Below are 23844 nucleotides of genomic sequence, written 5' to 3' on the forward strand. Positions count from 1 at the left end.
TACTTGCGATCTCTGTCTGTCAAATAAATAAATAAAATCTTTAAAAAAAAAAGAGAGAGAAAGAAATCCTGTGATTTTGGACAACATGGATGGACCTGGTGGATATTATGTTGAGTGAAATAAGTCAGACACTGAAAGACAAATACTGTCTGATCTCGCTTATATGTGGAATCTACAATAGTCAGACTCACAGAAGCAGAGTACATTGGTGGTTACTAGGGGCTTGCAAGGTAGGAGAAATGGGAAAATGTTGGCCAAATTTCAGTTTAGCAGCTGAATAAATTCTGGAGATCTGATATATAACATAATGACTGTAGTCATGTTAAAACTCAAAATGGAGTTCCTTGTGCTAAGCCCCACATTACCAAATTGAGACTTAACTCCAGTTTTGACTCTCCCAGAAATTGGGACCTGCTTGTTCAGCACTAGTTAGATGATCTGCCTGATAGATCCCTGCCATTCCCTAAAGGAAAGTAACTTTGCAAAACCGGACCTGCTCTTTTGCCTAGTATTTCATCGCTGTTCCTGCTTCCTCCTGCCTATAAACATCTTTCATTCTGTACAGCTCCTTGGAGCTCCTTTCTCTCTGCTAGATTGGATGCTGCCTGATCCATGACACTGAATAAAGCCAATAAGCTCTTGAAAATTTATTCAGTTAACATGTGCCTGGCTGGCTCAGTCAGAGGAGTGTATGACTCTTGATCTCTGGGTTGTGGGTATAGAGATTATTAAAAGTAAATAAACTTTTTTAAAAAGAAAGTCATTTTTTTAAAATTTACTCAGTTACATTTTTTTAACAGGTGGCAATACACTACTATACATTTGAAATTTGCTAACAGGATAAATCCTAAGTGTTCTTACCACACACAAAAAGGAATCCCTATATAAGGCGATAAATTTATTAATTAGCCCAATTGTAAGGAGAATTTCATAATGTATATATTTACCAAATCAACTTTTTAAAAAGATTTCTCTCTGTATCTGTATCTGCTGTAACTCAAAAGATTTCAGTTTAGTCCTTACACAGACACACATACACACACACCCATACTTCCTTTCCTTAACAGCTGGCATCTGCATATATCTCTGTTCCAGAGTTTGTTTAAAACAGTCAAAGGTAGAAGGAAGAGGCATGGGAATTGGAAGGATCATTCTCTCTGGAGTAAATGAGTCAAGGGGTTCTGTGTCATGGTTATGTCTGGTGGGCATTAATCTTTGGCCAGAGTGTATGAGGATAGTAAGGTGTGTGCATGCTTATAAACTGAAGCGGGTAGGAGGGGAAAAAATGCCCCCCCCCGCAAGAACCTTAGCACAGCCTTCTCAGATACCTGCAGTTTAAGTCCTTTATTATAAAGAAAACATGAAAGATGTTTCCATCAGGAAGAGTGAGTGAGTCTTAAATGAGCTCCTACATTTTTAATATTCTGACTTACTAAAGAGATTCAAAAGTCTGGGAAGAGAGAAAGTAAATCTCTTGTATCATTTCTTGATGCTGATAGAGCCCAGCACAACAAGGGAACCAGATTATCCAGATAGGGCTCTCATTTTGCCAGCTTGCATTTCCAAATTTCAAATACTTCTCCCAACATCTGACTTCTGGGAATAACCAAAGCAGTTACTTTCAAAACTCTCCTTGTGATGAAGTGGAAAAAGGCCTGGATTAGGAGCCAGTTCAACTGGATTTTTGTCTCAGCATTCCCACTAATTTCATGGTCTTCAGCAAATCCCTGAACTTTGGGTTCCTACATATAACATCAGCAAGCAGCATTATACCAGTGCTGTGCTATTAAAATGAGATGATTTAGATGTAAGCCCTTTGAAATGTTTGAAATGCTATATAAATCCATATAATGACTAAATCCCAGAGGATAGGATCTGAGAGAGCTAAGCTAACCAGTATTATAAAAGAAAGCCAAAACATTTACTACAGAAAAACCCGGACTCATCATAAGTTTATGTCTCCATTTCTCTTTGATATAATGTACTTAACAGAATGAGTTATAAAGAGAAAAAGAGTCAGAAGCAGAGGAGACAGAGCCTAGGGCAGCCCAAATGCATTATCCATTGCTATTCAAGGAGTAAGTTAAAGGCCAATGGGTCAGGCAGTAACCCCCACAGGCTGGTGTCTATCTGTCGAAGTGCACAGGCAACTGCGGGTCACCCTCACAGGCAATGACCACATGCCTAGTGCTCGCCAATGCCCTGTATCTACAGTTGGGGAACCTGGAACTTCCTGTCTCCCTGCAGTCTGTGACCCTCACTACACCCTCATGGCAGTTCATCTTGCCATTCTTGCACTGGATATTGGTGGTGCTGCAGATACTACGAATGTTCCAAATGTCTTCATGGACGAAGGTGTTGAAACGCTTGCACTGACGCATGGTCATCTTCCGTCTTTGCATCATCAAGTTGCAGTAGGTGTCATTGCCACCTGTCTCCTCGGGGTCCACATGCTGCCGCAGGAATCGGTGATACATACGATCCTGGCCATAGGAGGGCTGCACCAGCCCCAGCCCCAGCAGGGTCAGCAGCAAGAGCAGAAGCAGTGAACGGGTCCTCTGGAGAGTCATCACTGCCTTGGAGATGCCTAGATGGAAACCCAAGGGGCAGGAGAAAGGAAGGTGAGATGCGGCACTGGGGAGAGGTGTGGGGAATGGCAAACTGACATTGCCTCAACTCTAGCCTCCTCTTTCCTCCTTATTTGTACCAGTTCCCCCACTCTTCATTGTTCACTTTTCCCATCTTGCTTTCCCAAGAGCAAATAGTTTGCAAAACATGTTTTTCTCTGAAAACTAAAGCCAATCTCTTTTATGGAGAGAACTCGCTTCATCGAGTACAGCGACTCAGGACAGACACTGACCGTGTGGCTCTCCAGTGTGACTGGCGTCTGTGGTCAGAGAGGGAACAGGAAGAAACGGCAGATCTAAGGGAAACTGGAGTTGACCCTCTCTTGAGGTAATTCTCTGGTCATAGGATCTTTGGAGTTTTTGGTACTCTGGAGACTCTGATTTCCGAAAGTTTGGATACACTCATGATATGTCAGAGCAAGTTTAAGACCTGATTTTCATTCCTTACATCTGGAACTGAGGAAGGTGCAGAAAAGAGGCCAGAGTAATACTGGCGGTAGCCTTTCCTCTTCTATGGCTGTTTTTCCTGTTCTATTAAAATCAGGTCCTTTTGGAAATCCTGTTCATCGTCTATAAAGAGCCCCTACAAAAGCAGAGTACCCAGCCACTGTGCTTTGAAGGTAGTGAATATTGGCTAAATAAATGAATGTAATTAGTGAGCTCGTGAACAAATGAAATGAAATGGATATAGAGAGTGAAGGTGTTTTCCAGGTTTGTGGAACAGATCACTAAACTAAGAAACATTTAAAAAATAAATTTAAACAGCACAATCTCCACAAAAAAAGGACATGGATTGTGTCTTTTATTTCCCCCCTGGGTGTGTATGTACAACCCAAAATACTAGGCCCTGGTGATACAGTCTATCTATTGTCATGCATCTATCCTTGATGCTCTGTCTTGTCCTTAGCTGTTGGTAATTATCCATAGTCTCTAGTTGCAAGATCTTTGTGTTGTCCCCTCTTGATGGTGGGAAATAGACATTTGTTTTACAGAGTTAGAAATTAACAAACAGAAACCTCTGGAACAACAACAAAGAAAGCACTGTGATATGGATTGGAGAAATTGCTTTGGTGGACTCATTAAAGAAAGGAAACCAGTTCTCTCTGGCTCTAAAGTCCGTACTCTTTCCACCATCCTCTGACTGCCTCTCCCGTCCCACTTCCTAAATATTCAAGATACCAACGATGTTTACGCTCAGAGTTGCTTCTCCCTAGCAACAGAATTGAATCCGCGGTGGAATAGAGGGGGAGGGGAAGTGCGAGTCACTCACCAACACTAGCTAGATGCTGCCCTCTGGCTGTCAGTCTGGGACTGACATGGAGTCAAACCTCGAACTCCTTGACTCTTGCTGGGGGGCAGGGCTGCCTCACGAGGGCAAAGAAAAATCATCTCCAATTCAACCTGGAGTCAGGCCCGTTTCTACACGCGCAGTCCACAATCAGCCTCAGCTAAACTCCTGGGTTGATATCTCTGGGTACTACTGTCCTCCGTTTTCAGAGATGCCGCGTCCTGGTGCCGGGTCCTGAGCGTAAAGGACTGAAATGGCTGAGGAGGGACCTGCAGTCCGTCTCACCTAAGCCTACACTTTGGTTAGTGGTGACGACCAGGATGAAAGAGAACCATCGCTCTTTTCCATGCCACTTCCTAGGTTCACAGCCGCCTTCTGCCTCTACACAGAAAGTTCTAAAGCTCTAGGTCATTTCTTGGGCCTGTAGCTGATATGGGAAATAGAGTAAGGAAGAGAGGGAAGACGAGGAGCTGTGAGAAGAAGGGGGCAGGGAGAAATTATGTTCAATTTACTCCTCACCCCAGCACCAAAGGATATAACTTCTGAAGGCGCACTTAGCACTTGGGTAATGGTTTCATCACAATGGTGTACTTTGTTTTCCCCAAATTTAATCTTGTACCTCTTATCTTGCACAGTTCTGTCTACTTTCTCTCATCCTGGTTCTTTGTGATGGAGATCATGGTTTAGCAAAATAACTGGCTACAGAGAAGACGTAAACTATTCATGCAAGAGCAAACCCACGATCTCAGCCGCACCGACCGACTGATTTAACAAGATAGGGGAAAATATTAGCCAACAGAAGTTCAATGTAAACGTCAATGGGTACACCTCAAGGCTCTAGGAACAAAATCAAATGACCGCCAAATCATCCCAACACATACTTTTTGGTCAGAATACGCCTCAAAGCCTTTTTCTGCTGCACCAGATTGATTCTCAATAAGAACTAATTCGGATACCATGATCCCAAAGACCTAGCTTTGCCACATTAACTGTGTGACCCTGGGGAAATCACTTAAACTCTCAGCATATTTTCTCATAAGTAAAATGAGCATAATCATAATCCCTACCTCTCAGAGATATTATAAAGAATAAATGATAAAATCGCTGTAATGTGCTTATCACAATGTCTAGCCCATAATGTGTTTAGTAAATGTTGGCAAAATCTTTTCACAATTTCCATTCTTCTTGGTTTCCTTTGCTTCCTTCAATCTGATAAAAATAATGAATGACTACAGCAAATTGCATATATTTTGGATCCCCTCCCCTTTATGTTATAGAGTACTTATATTCCCAGGAAACTATAAGGCTTTTTTTTTTAAAGATTTTATTTATTTGACAGAGATCACAAGTAGGCAGAGAGGCAGGTGGAGGTGGGGGGGATGGGGGGAGGTGGAAGCAGGTTCCCTGCTGAGCAGAGAGCCCGATGCGGGGTTCGATCCCAGGACCCTGATATCATGACCTGAGCTGAAGACAGAGGCTTAACCCACTGAGCCACTCAGGTGCCCCTATAAGGCTCTTTTTAAGGTGAACTACTAGAATTTTTGCTCTGTCTCTAGAGAAATCTGTCCTCTCTAAATTGCATGGAATTTTCTTCCCGGAATGCCACCATTCCTTGAAGGACATGACATTTTTGAGGTTATTCTTCTCTTTTCCTTGCAAAGTCAATGAAGTACAGCTGACCAGCACTTCAATTCCTCAAATGATTCACTCCAGATAAAATGACCTGCCTGTGACTTGATATTTCATTTTAAACAGCTTTTGAAAATGAGAGAATAAGAGGCCCAGAGCGAAAAAGTACGGGATTGGCCCCATAGCTGCTAGCTTCCTCTACAAGTCAGCACCTCCACCCCACTGCCATGCAATTTCCCAGGAAACAGTCATTTGTCCTAAGACTAGAGCAGAGTATGCAATGGCAATGCTGTAAGCAGATGTTTGGAGAAGACACCGGTTTTCATAAATATGGTGTGATCAATGTAACAAGGGCCCATGCCTTTGACCTTCTCTATCATAAGCTTGAGTGGGGCAATGATCTGTATGGAAGCCACTTTGCTTCATATCAGGGAGATAGTACTAGTTGGAGAACCTGAGGAAGGATCCAAATATTCTACCAAAAACTCGTACTTACTTACTTTAAGTACTTAATCCTTACTTACTCCTTAAGGGGTTTTATAGTAAAGAGATTTTATAGTAAGACAGTTTTCCTAATAAGAGAGGTTTGGAAAATTCTTCTTCCTAACTACAGACAGTGTTTTCAGTTTGGAAATAGAGAACTCAAAGTGGACAGATTCATGGGTTGAGGGTACACCAGTAACCTACTTCTCCATCACTTCTTCCCAAAATCTGAATATTTCCAGCAAGGCCTGGCTCTCCTGGGTGGCATCTAGATACTAGTCTATAACCTGAGTATTGAGCAACTAGGGTTTTGGGCCTACTTCAGGGCAATGTGGGCAGCAAGAGAGGCCACCATTGGGAATATGGTGACCACAATAGTTATATATTCACAAAATAGCAAAACTGTGACTTATAACTGTAATTTATTAACTACTTTCCAAATAAAATATTGAGGCAGCAGTTGATAGAAATTAGGTTAACAGGAAGTTAATCGCTTAACCTGTGGATCGGTTAGTATATTTTACAAAGAGAGTATTATCAACCTAAGCATATGTTTACTTAAAAACCAAGTCTAGTTGAGGAAGAATAAGGGATAATGTTTGGAATCTATGATCTAGGACCTCACAGTTACCAGACGTAGGTCAATAAAGTAAGAGATTAAGGAGAAAATAATGTAACAATGAATAAAAACGTAAATAATAAAATAATCACTTTTCTATCCTTATATAAAATAGCCATGAGAATATCTTAGGAACATTCCATTCAAAGCAACATCAAAAAATTACCTCCTGCTTAAGATGAGTGGTAGCTGCCCTTTGGAATTCATACAGGAGTGCATGTACAAGTACGTGTGTGAAAGAAAGTGGAATGAATCTATTGGTATTTACTCTTAAACTGTTCTCCTCAAGGTTTAACATTTGTAAAAGTAATACTGGCTTATTATTTTCCCCTTACTATTTTCCCCTTCTGTTATTTGCCATGAGCCCTGGAGTTTTCCTAGTTCTCTCTGCAAGATGAATCTAACCACCTTACCTTTACAGATAGCTAAAGTCCACCTCCTTACTGGCTGATAAGGAACTGATAACGAAAAGGGCATTTCTATTCTATCCAATCCTCTCTGGGAGCAGTTGAACAGAGAAAATGGGTAGGATTAACAGGCCAATAATTAGTGAGAAGGCTCTGAGTCTTACTGATTTCAGAGACACTTTTATTTATTGAACATGTTGTAAAATGGAAAACAAGAGATCCAGGCAGCTCATTCTCTGGGCCCCTGACCATGAATGTTGCCACCACCGTTCTGGGATGTGGAGAGAGAAATGCAAGGAAAGGTGAGCAGAGCCAGCTGTGGCCTCTGATTACGGATTGAAAAAGGACTCATCAAAGTGAACAGGTAAGCCATGTTCACAGCGAACAACAATGCGTCTGAACCCTGCAGTAGCTCTATACTGGCATGGAGGTCGAGGGGACCCTCCTCTATGCCTGCAGGTGGTGACCTGGAAAGGAGACTTGCTTAGTCTTAAACCTTCTCCGTAAGGGTCTCCATTATTTCCACAGATGGCCTTGATGTTGCTCTTGTTGTCATGAATAAAGGTGTTGGTGTCTTTGCAGGGTGTGGTCAGGCCTCTTCTCTTCATCATGATTTCACAGTATTTGTCATTCCGGCCCCATGGTTTGGCATCATAGTGCTTGGTCAGGAAGCTTCTGTACCTAGGGTCATCCTGAGCCAGGGCTGGTGGGGTCAGACCCAGACCCAGCATGCAGACCAACAACATGGAGCCCAGGCCCATCATCATCTCTTCCAGTAAAGGGTCCTGCCAAAGGCAAAAGGAGGTGTGGTAGGGGTATAGAAGAGCATTGCCTGATCAGGCTAAAAGTACAGGGACTTTCCTCTCTGACATGAATCAAGTATCTTTAGTCACCTAATTACATCTTTTCTTTTCTCTTCCTCATTAATCTCAAACTTTTCGCCCATCTGTTTCTTTGGAAAGTCTATTTAAAAGTTTCCTTTGGGGCGCCTGGGTGGCTCAGTCAAGGTAAGCGTCTGCCTACAGCTCAGGTCATGATCCCAGGGTCCTGCATCGGGCTCCTTGCTCAGCAGGGAGCCTGCTTCTCCCTCTCCCTCTACCTGCCGCTTCCCCCTGCTCATGATTGCTCTCTCTCTCTCTCTGGCAAAAAAATAAATAAATCTTTTTTAAAAAGTTTCCTGAACACAACTTCATGTCCCAACCATGTTTTTCTATCCCTCAGAATTGGTGAGTATTTATTTACCATACCGTAGCATTACAAAACCCATTCACACTCTTTCATTCATTTATCAGTTACTGTAGTAACAAATTTTACCTGCCCTTGCAGGTATCAGACCACTGTGCTAGGTCCTGGAACACAAAGACCATCAAGACACACCAAATGCCTCCCTAAAAGAGGATGTAGCATCCATGGAGAAGGGATGGGAGCTCCAACTTCCTGAGATGAGACAGTAAGATAGGAGGTGAGAGCTATGAAGAAGGGGGACTTTTAGGGAACCCTGAGCCCAGGGAAGGCTCAATGAGAGGACTGTTGAAGACAGGATTCTGGGTAATCATGATAGTCGGCTGGCTGTGAGGAGAGCATTTGAGAGCAGTTTATCCTCAGGTGAAGGGAGGCAGCCCTAGTTTCCCAAGAAGTAGATGTTTCATGGCCAAAGGTACAATTATGATGTACCATTGAGAAAGAGCACGGAGGAACATCGAAGAACCCATGTAAAGCTTACAAGTGGTTCTGGGGTGAACTCTTACAGAGGACTGGAAAAAGAAGAATAAAAGCTTATTCCTAGGTGCCTCTTACATTGGAAACACCTTGGATTATTCTCAAAGAATATTACCTAATTTTCCCTGCACATGTATATAGACTGTACACCACAGGCAAATGACGTTACCATGTGGTAAAAACAGAAACAAACCCCCAAACAACTCCTTAGACCTTTTTTTTTTTTTTTTTTAAGTAAACTCTATGCCACACATGGGGCTCAAACTCACAACCCTGAGATCAAGAGTCACATGCTCTACCAACTCAACCAGCCTAGCACCCCTCCTTGGATCTTTTCACCAAGTCAAAGGCTTTACAACTTGCTGCAATGATTTCTCAAATCTTTCTCAAAAGAAGAAAGAGAAGACGATTGCTGCCATTATCTCTCAGGAAAGAGCTGTCAGTCTCAAACTCTAGAACTCCCACATCCCAGGGGTGGTGTGCCAGATACTCAAACACAACCACAGGGTAAACATGGTACTTCTTCCTGGAGCATGATTTTAACTCAGTGATGGATAATTAAAAATAGAATTAAACAAATACAGATTATAACAAAACAAAGAACAATTTTTTTTAAAGATTTTATTTATTCAACTGAGAGAGAATGAGAGAGAGCATGAGAGGGGAGAGGGTCAGAAGGAGAAGCAGACTCCCTGCTGAGCAGGGAGCCCAATGTGGGACTTGATCCTCCAGGATCATGACCTGAGGCAAAGGCAGTTGCTTAACCAACTGAGCCACCCAGGCGCCCGAGAACAAATTTTTTTATGAACTTTTAAGGTCATATTTCTTATGAAATTTGAAGATTTTAGAATTGAAAGAGACTTGGTGTTTGCAGCAGGTAGTTTCTGATTATACTTTTAGTTCTTTGGAGAAAACTTTAAAGAATATTCAGAGCCTTTAAAAACCACCATAGTCCATGCTTGCTCTGGCAGCCCATATACTTAAACTGGAATGACAAAAATCACCATACTCCTATGTGGGAGGCCGCGCAGTAGCTTGAGAGAGAACCAAACCAGCCGCTGACTCGCGCCTCCTTGCAACCTAAGGGTTAAAGCAATCCTGTGGTTAATAAGTTGAGGTGCTTGAGAATGGGCCTGTGCCATGGGTCTCAAGCTCTCCTGCGTGACCACCCTCTGGGGCTTATCTGGAGCAGGACATGCAGGCCTAAAGCCGTGAATCAGTAACTTGACTTGCTGTCCCTGCAGGGGCCATAAACTGCACCTGATGCCCTTTTGGCCCTTCTCTGTCTACTTATCTATAGGGAACTCATCTTTAAGCAGCCCTCTTGGAGCCATGATGTTTGCACATGAGCCTTAAGAAACCTTCTAAGGGGAACCTGTGGAAAGTATTCTAAGAAGGCAATGGATCACTGCTTCCTTGTGATTGTCTCTGTACGATACTTATACCAGAGCACTCTTCTGAATAAACTGGCATTGCTTGGACATCATCCACCTTGCCCCTCCTGTCCCCATCTCTTTGCGTCTCGTCTTCATTTCACCATCCTCTTACCCTCTCGACCCTGGTCGTGTTGTCGCGCCGGCCACGACACTCCTATACATTATATCAAATATATGTGAATACCCCCACATTCAACAATAAGAATTATTTTCACTGTAAATTTGAAACTGATTTTATAGAGTGCCTGGGTGGCCCAGTCAGTTAAGTGTCAGACTCTTGATTTTGCCGTAGGTTATGATCTCAGGGTTGTGAGACTGAGTCCCCATGTTGCCTCAGCTCTATGCTCAGTGTGGAGTCTGCTTAAGATTCTCTCTCTCCCTCTGCCCCTATCCACCTCTCTCCCTCTCAAAAAAAAAAAAAAAAAAGGAACTGATTTTTATAATTTTGTTTCGCAAATTGTTTTTCAGTAATTCATTTAATTTATGACCCGGTAGGGTGTTTTTTGGCAATCATCACACATACTTAGAAATTCTTGCAAGGGAAAAAAAATTGACCTTCAAATTATTCTTTTTTTTTTGACCTTCAAATTATTCTTAAATGTAATATAATTCCTATGAATATAAAATGTAAAAATAAATGGTATATTTTCATGGACATTCAATTATTAATTTTAATTTTGTGCTTTCTTGGGTGCCTGGGTAGCTCAGTCAGTTAAGCAAATAAATAAATAAATAAAATCTTTTAAAAAAAGAATAATCTATTTTGTGCTTTCTTGTGAAAGTCATAACCACGATTTTCATATCAAATAAAATTTTTTAAAGATTTTTTTTTATTTATTTGAGAGAGAGAGATTGAGAGGAGGAAGGTCAGAGGGAGAAGCGGACCCCCTGTTGAGCAGGGAGCCTACTGTGGGGCTGGATCCCGGGACTCCAGGATCATGACCTGAGCTTAAGGTTGTCGCTCAACCAGCTGAGCCACCCAGGTGCCCATATCAAATAATTCTGTAGCCTTCACAGAGGCCATAGGTTCTAGCACTAAGCCTGTAGGGTTGCTAAACAGCACTGGGAGTATGACTGTGCATCCAGAAAAACAAGGGAATCGGATTTTGCTGGTTACATGGAAAGGCATATGACAATAGTGAACAAAGTGAGCTCTCTTATCGACATTTGGCATTGATTTGCCTTGTCTGTTTCATAATAACTATAAACAAATTTGGTACACTCCTAAGAAATCTTTTGACTATTCCACAATACTGGTGTAAGTAGCAGCTGAAAAGGTTTCCATTAAGCACTTAGCGTATCATTTGCAACAGAATCAAGTGAAATTGCGCTTAGCAAGAAAGTGGTATACAACTGCAGCAGGGAGAGTCACCTCTAAAAGACTAACAAGTATTCCTACAGGGCTGCTGCTCCAACACAGCTGCTTGGCTACCCTGCTGCCAAGCTCTTTACATTTATATTGTGCTTTCCAGTCTCCTGGGTGTGTTCTCTTTTTTTAGTTTTTTGGAAGACCTCATCAAAGTTTTATTGATTTGGAATCAACTAAGATTCTTGCTCAGCAACGGACAAATATTGCCTTTTTTTAAAAATAAACATATAATGTATTATTAGCCCCAGGGGTACAGGTCTGTGAATCGCCAGGTTTACACACTTCACAGCAAATATTACCTTCTAAAGTCGAAGGTAACTGTAGAATTACAGGATCTCAAGATCCAAGGCACCTTAAAAGAGTTCACACAGTCGACACATCTCTTGCAGAGTCAGAGTCCCAGAGTTTAAAAAAAAAAAAAAAATCAGGAAATAGAACCAGAGTTGGTAATACCCCAGAGAGTCCCTAGGTGGCAGCGGTGGATAGGAATGTTCCCAACCATTCAAGGCTACGGAAGAGACCTTGGGTCCTTGTAGAAGTGCCGGTATTACACAGGTTGTGGGGATACTGCTGCTCACAGAAGGGAGTGTGAGCCCACAGGTCTACCTAGAGTCTCTGTCCAAACACTCTATGCTTTAGATATTAAGATGAAAGACACTTCACTAAATATAAGTGTCAAAGCAAAAATCACAAAGCTGATCTGTCCACAAGGATATCATCAAATAAAGATTTACCTGTTGTCAGCTTTCATAGACGCCATTTCCACTATTATCTATGTGGTCTTGGGTAAACAATGACCTGTTTACTTGTCAGTGTTTTCCTACTGGTGTGTAATCAGTAGGAGGACAGAGCCCATATTAGTCACTTTGAATCATAGCGCCTGCCTTATGGTAGGCCCTCAATAATTATGTTTTTAATGATTGACTTCATTCTCCCCTCCAGACCTAAATTTGTTTATCTGTAAAAAGAGAGAGTTGCCATCAGTTAAGGCCTGAAATTCCGTAGTTCTCATTAAGCATAAAGCCTTTTTCCTTTCCTTTCCTTTTCTTCCACTTGAATTGAGAGACAAGTAAGTTACTTGTGTAAGTTTAGTTTGGTGGCAAAAGGCACCAGCCAGAAGAAAGAGCTAATAGATTGACTGAGAAGCTTCATTCTTTAAGGCTCAGCAGGTAAGCCAAGCCCACAGACCACCTCTAGTTAAGACACTGGACTGACACTACATAGGCTCTTCATATCCTAAAAAAGCATTTGCTTGTTGGAGGTTGAAGGTCCTCATGTCTCAGTCTTAGAGGTTAAAGAATATCTTTGTTTCTGATGTGCAGAATTTGCACATTCATTCTGTAATAATTCAGCTAAGGTTCGTCCAGGCTTATTATAATCTTAATTTCCTAAGATGTCCAGAAACCAAATCCCAGCAAGTATACACTAGAGTTACCAGGAACAACATCTGCTCTGCCATTCATAACTTCCTCACTTATATATTCCATACTAAATTTCCCAAAAATGGGAGTTGAAATGGAATTGGGAGAAAACATGTAAGACATTATATGGGGTGCAGAAGTGAATCTGCCTAGGCCAAGTGTGCAGAGCCTCCCATCTGGTGGTCAAACTCATTCACACATACCCTTCTACACCTAAGCACATAACTGTCAGATTTTCATCGCTGGAATTTGTCCTACAACTTGTTTTTTAGACGAACTTCACCTTCTGTCTCAAACTAGTCCCTTAGTCTTCACAAAAATTAAAATACTCTTTCTCTCTCCTTAGACAATGTTTTGTATTCAAAAGATCCATCAAACTTTATGCACCAGGGAGTTAACTTGATAGTTTATGATTATGACTATGAATACAACTTCCATTAACATAGCCTCATGCTTTTATATGTTCTAGGGCAATATTATCCAAACTGAAAGCTTACCACCCAATGCATATTCCTCTATCTCCTTTCTTCCTTCTCTTCAAACTGACAGTATACCTTTTTTTTTTAACCTTGGCATGTGTTGTTCCATTGTGTTTTCAAAGAGCACCCAAAACTTTAAGGAAAGAAATTAGTGGGAAGGTTTACAAGAAAACAGAGCTAAAAGTATATTCTCTGTTTCTTTCCTTGCGAAGTCACATAAAATGTCAGGGCAGGGGGCTCCAGATAATCCTCCAGCAGATGCTTTTCCTAGATCTTTGGGGACTTTATCACAATTTAGGAATCCCTCCCAAATCACCACTTGCTCCCAGTCTTATTAATTTCCCTTTATCCACATTTAGGCTATCCCAGAAGAAATCTGTTTGCATTTTAAACTTTAGAATCTAATTTGTTTCTTTCTTAATTCATGAACTTAGGCCAAGAGTTTTTAAAAGGGAAAAAATGGTTTCATTGAAATGGATGGATGTCTAGAAATAGTATACATATAAACAAATAGAGAAATAGATTACCCAGGAGGAAGAGTCTTACAGAAGTCTGGAAGTTTCCCTTCAACTGAAGATGGGTTCCAGCTGTTGGTTCCTGGAGATGGGTTCCAGCTGTATGAACCTGCAGGTCCCTCCCAGTTCTGATTATATAGTGATCAGACAAACGGGGAGGGAAGACTAGGTCTAAAGATCCCCGATGCTGGTAGAGACATGAAAACCAAGGACACTGCTCTTGGACAAACAAAGAGAGTCATTCACCTTTCCCTGGGCATGACTGGGTCGAATATTAACCCACATGAATTAGAGATTTGTTCTGGGAGGCCAACTTTGATAAACATGGTCTTTTGTCCCACAGTTGCCTTTTTCTGACGTCCGTGGTTCCTACTCCTACCCATGACAGGACATGCAGTGATCTGGATCCAGAAGATATTGTTTCTGATCTTATGGGCCATCTCTAAGAACTGTGTTGGAGGAAGCCTGCAGAGTAAGATGTGGCCTCCCAGCAGGATGCTGTCCCACTGTCCTTTGTTTTTACCCACATAATTTGGTTTCACAAAAAGATGCTAAGTAGACTCTTCCAGAGATTGCACAGAACCAGGAAAGCATCCTAGAGAAGGTTATGTGACAGCTCTTAGTACCCGGCCCCTGACCTCAACCTTCCAGCCACTAACCCCCAGAAGTTTCCTTGCCGTATTTCAAGGGCTTCTTCTTCCTTTCATCCTTACCTGTTCACAAGAGATTAATCCTCAGCACTCAATCTTCTACTCTTTGTAACGCAGATGTAAAATTGGTTATCTCCACCATCAGTGCAACCCTGGTATTGCATCTACTCACCAAGTGGATCTGTCGCTTGAATAGAAACAAGCCAACTGGGTCAAAGTTTACTGGGGTCACTTTATAAGGATCCTACGGTTTCAAATATCAGGCAGCGCAGGATGTCAACTGTTTCATAGACCCTCAGTAACCACTTCCGCTGCGGCTGAATCTCCAGGAGTGCTATTTTTTTTTTTTCAGGAGTGCTATTTTTAAAAAAATCCTCAACCCTCGGTTGCCATCCATCCACCTTCAAGTTTTCAGTCTGCCTGTCTCTGAGGTGTCAATCAAGACTGGCATCCTACCAATAAAATAACTGGACTTGAAATCATCCTAATAATTATAATCATAATAATAGTCATTGCCTTTCGTTTTACGAATCTCTCACGCACTTGATTATATTTGACCATCACCAGGACTGTGTGAGGTAGGCGCTACGGAAGTCAGTTTTTCTCATGAAAGAAACCGCCAGTTCAAACAACAGAAGAATAGTCCAGTTGGACTTTAAATTCCTTGTCTTCAGGGAGAGGATCTACTCATCTTTCCAGACTGGGCATGAGCAACACCACCTCTGAGTCTGACAGGCTCACCTCAATCCCAACCCATCCCAGGAGAAGGGGCCCACATCTTCCTTGGAGGATTCTCTGTACCCAGTACACACCAGGCTGAGGCAAGCACGGAACCACAGTCCCAAGCTGACAGCTTATGCTGCGTTGCCCCTAGACTTCCGACGTGCCCTGGTGTGTGTGAAAAGCTGGTGAGTCTGCCTGAGGAAGCCTATCTGTGTAAGAGTCTGTGATGTCCCAGGAAAGGATTCATCCATAGAGAAGGACATGGTGAGAGGAGGGAGAATGATGCCAAGACTATGGAGCAGTGTCCCGCAAGGACTACAGTGTGCTCTGTTCACATCCCCTCTGACCCCGCCTCCTGGGGCCTAGAGGAAGGAGGGCACTGCAGTAACAACTTTCATAAAAATCAAGGTTGTTTCATTAAATCTCTGTAAGGTTCAGAAAGCATACAGTAAGTTAGTGTGAAGGAGCTCACTCCATGGTTGACCAGAGGTGGTATGGGGGTGGGGCAGGAGGTAAAGCACCTTCCCCACGGTGAGGATCCCTTTGGTTCAGATTGAGGGACGTCTGGACAAGAGCTAGAACAACAGGTCAGACCATTTGCTCTATCAAAAAGGAAGAGGACACTGCGTGTTGGCACCTTCAGACATTTTTAGCAGCACGGGCTAACAGTGAGGTTGAGCAAAAAGAAGTAAATGGCAGCCTCTCTGTCTGGGTTAAAGGGGCTAGTTTGCAAATATGTTTATACCCCCTGGGAACTTCAGGAATGCTCAGAGAAGAATGTGAGCTGATCTGGAGTTCTTACAGCATGGGTGGGATGGATCTGGCTTTACTTTAGGTTGGCAAACAGGCCATTAGCCATCATCTTTTGATGATTAATTAATCTTCTTGTCTCTCCATTAGATGGAACCCTTAAAGAGAAGAATAATTACGTCACTCATCTCTGCATTCTTAGTATCTCAAAGAGTGGCTGACTCCTAGGCCCCAAGTTCTTCTTGTTAGCCCTCAGTGCTTCTAGAAATGTGCCATCTGGTCTCACTTTGGAGATCCCAACCATACAGATTCTCCTGGCTTCTGTTAAGACTTGCAGGCACAATTGGGTTTCGCAACAGTCACCAAACAAGGTAGGCCTAATTCCCAGGTAGAACTGGAAGGCTTCCAAGGTTCCCAGGAAAACTCTGCTTCTGGCATTAGTGGTAAATCCTGACCTTCATTTCTTAGGTATTGGTCCCTATTCTAATGTAAAAATCTGTAGGAGGATTAACTCCTTAAACAGGCTGTGATTCACACATGCTTGTGTGTGTGAGCTGTAGAGGCTGTCCTAAGAATGGTTTTTGGAGGGGGTGCCTGGGTAGCTCAGTTGGTTAAGGGTCTGCCTTGCCTCAAGTCATGATCCAGGAGTCCTGGGATCAACCCCCACATAAGGCTCCCTGCTTGGTGGGAAGTCTGCTTCTTCCCCTCCCTACTGACATACTCTCACTCTCTCTCTCAAATAATTAAAATCTTAAAAAAAGAATAGATTTTGGTAGCTGGAGTGGCCTGAGGATTTGAGGAGGAGGAAAAGTAGACCGCATGGCAAACCTGGAAAAGACAAACTTCAGTGGCTTTTCAACTGTGGTAAGGCACAGTCCTGCCTACGCTTCGCTTTTTTCCCCTGCCCTCTTCCCTTTTTCCTACATCTCCACCCAAATTCTGAGCTAAAAGGAAAAAAGTCTGAGGAAGTGAAAAAAGGACCAAGCACACAGCCACAAACTACCTCTCCCTCAGTACCTGGTGCCTCAGAGTTACTGAAGTCTCTGGAAAGGAAGGGATAGGTATCTCTGCCCATACAATTGTTCTGCCAAACACCAAAGTTCAAAGTCCTTTAGGTACAGAGAGATTACTCAACAAGACATGGGGCTCACTGAGTGGGGCCTCTACTGGTATCTAACAGAGCACCCGAATGCGGACTTTCCTTTTGTGGGCAAACCCTAACCATTTGAGTGGCACCTATTTTAAATTAATCATGTATCACTTTTTTAAAAGATGCTGAAGAACTGAATTCTAAAGAGATACAAGCCTGTCGTTTGGTGGGGAAGACACTGCCAGGCCCATACAACACCCTTAAGACCTCAGCAATCCCAGACTACAGAAGAAGCTGCCAACTCCCACAGTCTGTGGGGATCAAGATGACTTGAGCAACAGGCTCATTCTCTGGTAAATCACCTGAAGGCAGAGATAAGGTACTCCATTCCAGCATCACACACACATACACATAGACACAGTCCCATGACTTGAAACACCAGTTCAAACACCAACTCACTCAAACAGATCAGCTTCTGATGTTAGCTTTATGCTGTGGTGCTGGGGAGCAGCCTCTAGCGTCTGAACACAGCCAGGTCACTTTCTGGCCTCTGGGATTTCACTTGACAACTTGGGGAGAATTCACAGCCTCCCCCACGCAAAAAGCTGGTTAGGTGAATGGTGAATGGTGAGTGGTTTCTTTTCTTTTTTTCATCTTGGCACAATGAGGTTTTGATGGAAACAGAAAATAAAGGTTTGGGGAAAAAAAGTTTGACTATTTCATTAAAATGCCTCTAAGTGCTTATTCATTTGTATTGCAAACTACCTAAAACAAGGAATATATATATATATATATATATGTATATATATATATATGTGTGTGTGTGTGTGTGTGTGTGTGTATAATCTTCAGTAATTTTAATAGGTGTAAAGCAATTGTCAATTGAAAAAAGCCCAATCATATATTTTTTAAAAATGTTTTGACAGCTTCAACTTAAAAGTCATCGTCCTTTTCCTGAAAAGTTTGTTGTGTCTCTTCTTCACACCTTGCACATAGACACAGGCAGCCCAGGGTTCTTATTCTAAGGATTCAAGTGCTGGTGTCCTTTACCCTTTATACAGAGTACATATGTTTAATTCTGTCCTTAAGACAAATTATAAAATTAGGTGATGGAGAGAAGTGACTAATCTTTTCATTTGTTTGAACTCTAACATTTTTTTTAGGTTTATAAGCATGAAACTAATTTACTAACAGAACTAATGGTTAAAAGAGGATGAAGATCCAATGAAAAGAAGGATAACATCTCCAGGAGTGGGAGACACTATGACTAAGGGAGAATGGGCCAAAGTCTTGTTGACATGCCTGTGTGTTTTCAAACAAAGACAAAAGTTACACATTCACTTTTCAACAAACTGAGCTTTGTGCCCATTCTCTCTCTCAGATATTTCAAGGTGTTCTGCTGAGAATAACTGTTAACAGAGATTGCTCTTCGCTCAAATACAGATTAAATGAAAACTTTTTTTTTAAGTTTTTTTTTTTATTTGACAGAGAGAGAGATCACAAGTAGGCAGAGAGGCAGGCAGAGAGAGAGGGGGAAGCAGGCTCCCTGCTGATCAGAGAGCCCAATGCGGGGCTCAATCCCAGGACCCTGAGATCATGACCTGAGCCAAAGGCAGAGGCTTAACCCACTGAGCCACCCAGGCACTCCTAAATGAAAACTTTTAATGAGGGGTTTCATTGGCCTGCTTTGGTCCACTTTCTTAGCCATCTACTTTAATTTCTGAATCACATGGGAAAATGCTTCCAACAATAACTTGACAAATCTCTTACCTTTGCCTGATTGTAACCTGATATCTGCTCTTGCACCAATAGCCAGAGCCATTCTTCTTTTCCTGGAATGGTTTCCCCATCTGTTCTGCCAAACTACATTGCTCTTGTCCACATTAATAGAGTACCTTCTTTTCTATTAACTACCATCTTACTACCACCCTGCCACCCCAAGAAGTCATAGAATAAGAAAGAGGGAGACCTAGAGGACTATCTCTCAAGGCCTCATTGAACAGATGAGGAAACTGAGGTACAGAGAAAGAAAACATGTACTGCCCCAGGAACATCTGGTGTTCCAGGGACTAGAAGCTTTCCAATGCACCACATAGGTTTCATAGTCCACACTAGCAATTTCTAGAAAACTAAAGCTAATTTTAAAGATGCCACTGAAAGCTGCTGTTTGAGGGAAACCTACTGAATATTCCATGAATTTCAATAATATTTTATCTGTAAAAAGAGTTGCTTAAAATAAAGTGTGTGTAACAAAATTATCCTTCTGCACTAGCTAGTTAGTAACTGTGTTGTTGGTAGTTCTTTGAATACCTGAGACTGCTTCTGGGAAGTTGGCCAGTGCTGTTCAGATAATAATACCACTTGAGTTTCTAGTGATTCCATTTATGACTTGATTATAAGGTTCTTAGGGACACAGAGGGAGGGTCTTGCCTCATTTGAGATTTCCCTAGTCCCCAGAATGATGCTGAAACTGTTTTTACTGTCCTTCTTGAATAAAGATGTTCTGTTTTGCCCATGTGTTACCATATGACACGCTGTCTCAGAGTAAAAAGATTGAGGATCCCAACACTTTAGCTTAAAGAAGAGCCTGTTGGCAGTGAATCCCGGAATTTTGCAACATTGGTTGCGGGTGGGGAGAGAGAAGTGAGTCACCAGAAAACAAAAACGCAAGCCCCAAAAGGCAGTTATGCTGGCAAAAACTGGACAAGGCCTAAATCTGGCGATCCACCTGGATATCAAGTAAAGAATCCTTAGGTTTGGGCAAGTGCAGGCCTTCCTGGGCCTCCACCCGGTCGCCAATTCTGCGCCCTCTTCTAAGACTGCATTCTAGGCGCTAGACTTCCCCGAAGCCGTCTCTGCTCGGCTGCGGGAAGTAAATCTCAGGGTAGAAATGTAGAGTCGCTAACTCATAAAAGAACAAGACTTTTGACCTTCCTTCGCACTCCTCAGTGGCTTCAACCCGGTTCTGCAAACGCCTCCCCAAGAAGCCCCACACTGTCTCTGCTAAGAAGGGGCTCCTCGGGCCAAAACGCTCTTGGTAAAACTACTGAAGAGGAGGAGAGAGAGCAGGATGTGAACCCACCTCGGCCTGGAACGGGGCTGCAGAAACGCGCAGGACAGCGGAAAGAAGTTTTTCTCACGGCTTCTTCCCCTGCCTGTATGATGATAGGGAGCTGGTAGAAGACGCAAAGACTTCCTTTTAAATCTTGCTTTGGATCCTGGGTGGGGTCGGCATACGTGTGTGTACACGAACGGACGGGGGGCAGGCAGCAGGGTGAGGAGGGCGGCGCGGGAGCTTCGGTGCAGTTGGGACCGCGCCCTATTTCTCCCGGGACGCCCCTCTCGCCTAGACCCGCCTCTGCAGTGGGCGCGGCGGGCGGGCCCTGCCTGGGAAAGGAGAGGGCCTGCAGACCCGAGCCCCACCCACCTCCGGAGACAACGGGCCTGGGGACACCAGCCCCTGCTCCGGGGAGCGAGGCGGTCCCTCCGAGGTGTCAGCTGCCGGACAGTCCAGGAGACCAGGCGGTTTCTCCCTGCACAGCTCGTCAGCCCCCTCTGGCATGCGTTGGTTCAGCGCACCTCTTGTGCAGAACAGTCAGAAAGCGACAAAGTTTGTAGAGACCTGAACTTTTGCGTAGTTTCGAGGGCAGAAGAAAAAACAAAAGCTAGGGCTCGTCCGGGATTTGAACCCGGGACCTCTCGCACCCAAAGCGAGAATCATACCCCTAGACCAACGAGCCAAGGCCGTGAAAACGTCTCTATTTTCTCTGAACAGTACTTTCTCATCTGCAGTTGGCCGCCAGGCTGCTTCCGAGCTTCATCCTGCATTGCGACGTTTACTTTTGGCCTTGCTTCGTTTTCTCCCATTTTCATAAAGTCTCACTCCTTTGAAGCCTGGCTCGGCCCTAGCCTCGCTTATTCTCCCCGATCCACATCCTGGACCCTTCCCGGGGCCGGATGGGATGAGGACGGTCAGTTTCCAGACCTCGCGCCGCGTGGGTGAGCTCCACCGAGCACGGCCGGACTGCTCTGGGCGCGAGCTCGAGCGCGGCGGGAGCCCGGCGGGAGCCCGGCGGGAGTCCGAGGACCCGAGCGGAGCTCGCTTGCGAGCCTGGAGGGTCCTGAGCCTCAGGCTGGACGCGCAGGAAGCGTGTCACTCTGCTACCACGTCGCGCGAGCCTAACATCCTAGGCGGGAAATGGTGGGCATCAAAATCCCAGGAGCCCCGAGTCGGTGGGAGGTGCGCCAGTTTGGCGTGCGTTCGGATGGTCCAGGCCCTGAAGGAGAATCAAGGGTTTCATCTCCCACCTTTGTTTCACTTTGTCTGGAATTCTTCGTCTCAGCCCAACTCGCGTCAGATCCTGTTGCCCCTTCCTGCTCTGGCCCAAAATCTTTTTCGTAGAACTACAGATATGTATAAAAAGATAAACTAAAACTGCCGTGTAAGGATCTCCCCTTGAATGGCTGTGTGTATGGAAGGGGGCGGACGCTCGGGTCGGGGGTCCCAGTCCAGGCGGTTTCTTCCTCAAAGTGGAGTCGCTCTGGGCGCACGGCGCAGACAGCGCACACAGCATTTATATATAAAGTTCTGGATCAACGAGTGGATCAACTAGAAGCCAAAAGAAACGTGTGAGGGGAGGTTAACTCAGAATTCTTCCAGCTGGCTGGCAGAGTTGGCGCACACTCGCCACCTCACTAAGAAACTGCTCAACGAGATCCGTTTGTTCACATATGCTTGGAGAGCTCAAACTTTCTCTTAGGGAAAGGAATAAGGTCTGGAGAAGTCGATTCCAGAAGTCAAAATGCCCCCCGAGGAAACAAGAGAGCAACGGCTCCCCGGGTAGTCGACTGCAAACCCCAAAACTGCAGTTCCTCCTTCGAGCCGGAATCGAACCAGCGACCTAAGGATGACCACACAGAAAGCGCGCTACAGTCCTCCGCTCTACCAGCTGAGCTATCGAAGGGGGTACAAATTTTGCTTCTCTAGAGTCACCTATTCAGGACACCTACAAATAGGGGAGCGGAGAGAAACAAACTACGGAGGCGTGGACATCGCAGGGTCAAAAGGCCAACTTGTGAGAAAGCCCCGCACGCAGTTCTGGGGACAACACTTCTAGAGTCGGATTCCCCGACCGCACGGACCTTCCTTCCAAAGCAGGACCAACCCGTGGGCTCCTCACAGGCACCCCCAGACCCCGTGCATCACAAGGCTGCCCGGGGCTGGGGGCATCTGCTCGCCCGGGGGCGGTTGGCTGCAGTGAGCGCGCGGCCCGGGACCTCCCGCCGTGATGTGTGTGGCGTGGAAGCCGCCAACCGGCCTCGAAGAACTAGGGAGTGCGGCGGTGGGACACGCAGCTCCGCCCGCGCAGCTCGGCGCCAGGCGGAGAGGGCGGGCCTCCCGGGTCTGGCTCGGTCCTCTTCGCTTTTCCTCACTTCCTGTGCTCGCCTCGGAATCCAAGCGCGTCTGCCCGGGCGAAGCGCAACTCTTCCGTTTATAGGTCCACAGACTCGGAGAGGGAGAGGATGTGGAGTATAGCACATATGGGTAACCCCAGCGTTTCCGCGAGAAAGGACTTCTGGAGAAAATATCTTAAGGTGTTTCAAAGAGGAAGCCGCAATTCCTCTGAGCCAATAACAAACTTAGTGACCCAAGTCTCGTCCTTCGTTTTCCCGCTGGGGTAGTCAAGTGTTGGAAAACTCGCGGTCACAGGAAACCTTGCGGGACAGCCTACTCCCTTTCGGGAGGGGAGCTTGTTCAGGGCTCCAAGCCTGTGCAGAGCGGGGCACTGGGCCCGACTCCCATGGTCTACCCCCCCCCCGCCACCCCCACCCCACCGCCCTCACCGCCCTCAGCCCTTCTCGGGCTCCGGCCGTCCTCCGGAAGGGCTCTCGCGGCGGGTCAGCACAGCCCGGGCGTCCGCGGACGCAGGGAGCGCTTCCCGCAGCTTCTAATGGACTCCGCCACATTCCAGGCAGCAGACCCGCACTTGCGCAGTAGCGCGTTAAGAGAAAACGGATCTGTTCAGCTTGGTTTATTCGGGTAGTGGGACTGTGGCGAGAAGACATACGAACCGAATTTCCGCAAGGGTTAAAATTACCGAAGGGGAGGGCGGGAGGTCTTATTTAAAAGAGTAAGAAATAAGGGTGAAGGCCCCAGCGAGATTTGAACTCGCGACCCCTGGTTTACAAGACCAGTGCTCTAACCCCTGAGCTATAGGGCCTCGCGAGCGATAGGTTTGCCTCTTTCTTTCAAAAGGAAAGTTTTTTATGCTGGGCCTTTGTTAGGGGGATTAAATGTAGGATGTAGACAAAATCCGAATTTTGTTTCAATCTATTTACTCTTGGAATTTGGTCTGCACGCCCTTGCTAGGGATAACGCAATATGACGGCCGGTGATAACAGACACCACTATTTTAAAGATCGGAGAAATCTGCTTAAACCAACACATTACAACCCAGAGTCCACCTCAGACCTCCCCTCGCCCCCTGGCCGCAGTCTAAAAATTAAGAGAGGAAACACGAAGTAGAGGAAGTTGACGACCACACATCTCTCGGCCTTCCCACTGATTTTCTCCTTGACTCAGGATAGCCACCAACTTTCAACCTCCTTCTTCAAGTTCCTTCTGTGTATGGACCTTCC

The 23844-nt window shown here is 44.6% G+C and overlaps 2 protein-coding genes across 6 annotated transcripts; both read right to left on the reverse strand.

The window, feature by feature from the left end:
* Positions 1-1329: 1329 nt before the first annotated feature.
* RNASE4 (ribonuclease A family member 4) lies at positions 1330-20421 on the reverse strand. 3 transcript variants are annotated; one of them, XM_080807871.1, is made up of 2 exons: positions 20288-20421; positions 1330-2587 (listed from the first exon to the last, which is right to left on the reverse strand). In XM_080807871.1, exon 2 carries the CDS (start codon positions 2568-2570, stop codon positions 2127-2129), a length of 444 nt encoding a protein of 147 aa, XP_080663997.1. In that variant the 5' UTR covers positions 2571-2587; positions 20288-20421; the 3' UTR covers positions 1330-2126. The 3 variants fall into 3 exon arrangements, with proteins under 3 accessions (XP_080663997.1, XP_080663998.1, XP_080663996.1); XM_080807872.1 differs by lacking the exon at positions 20288-20421 and adding an exon at positions 14024-14151; XM_080807870.1 differs by lacking the exon at positions 20288-20421 and adding an exon at positions 14005-14138.
* On the reverse strand, positions 7214-20427 carry ANG (angiogenin). Of its 3 annotated transcripts, none has more exons than XM_080807874.1 (2): positions 20288-20427; positions 7214-7838 (listed from the first exon to the last, which is right to left on the reverse strand). In XM_080807874.1, the coding sequence occupies exon 2, from the start codon at positions 7818-7820 to the stop codon at positions 7383-7385; it is 438 nt and encodes a 145-aa protein (XP_080664000.1). In that variant the 5' UTR covers positions 7821-7838; positions 20288-20427; the 3' UTR covers positions 7214-7382. The 3 variants fall into 3 exon arrangements, with proteins under 3 accessions (XP_080664000.1, XP_080663999.1, XP_080664001.1); XM_080807873.1 differs by lacking the exon at positions 20288-20427 and adding an exon at positions 14005-14143; XM_080807875.1 differs by lacking the exon at positions 20288-20427 and adding an exon at positions 14024-14140.
* Between the last annotated feature and the right edge of the window lie 3417 nt (positions 20428-23844).

This window comes from Martes martes (genome assembly GCF_963455335.1).
Source record: "Martes martes genome assembly, chromosome: 7".
NCBI lineage: Eukaryota > Metazoa > Chordata > Mammalia > Carnivora > Mustelidae > Martes > Martes martes.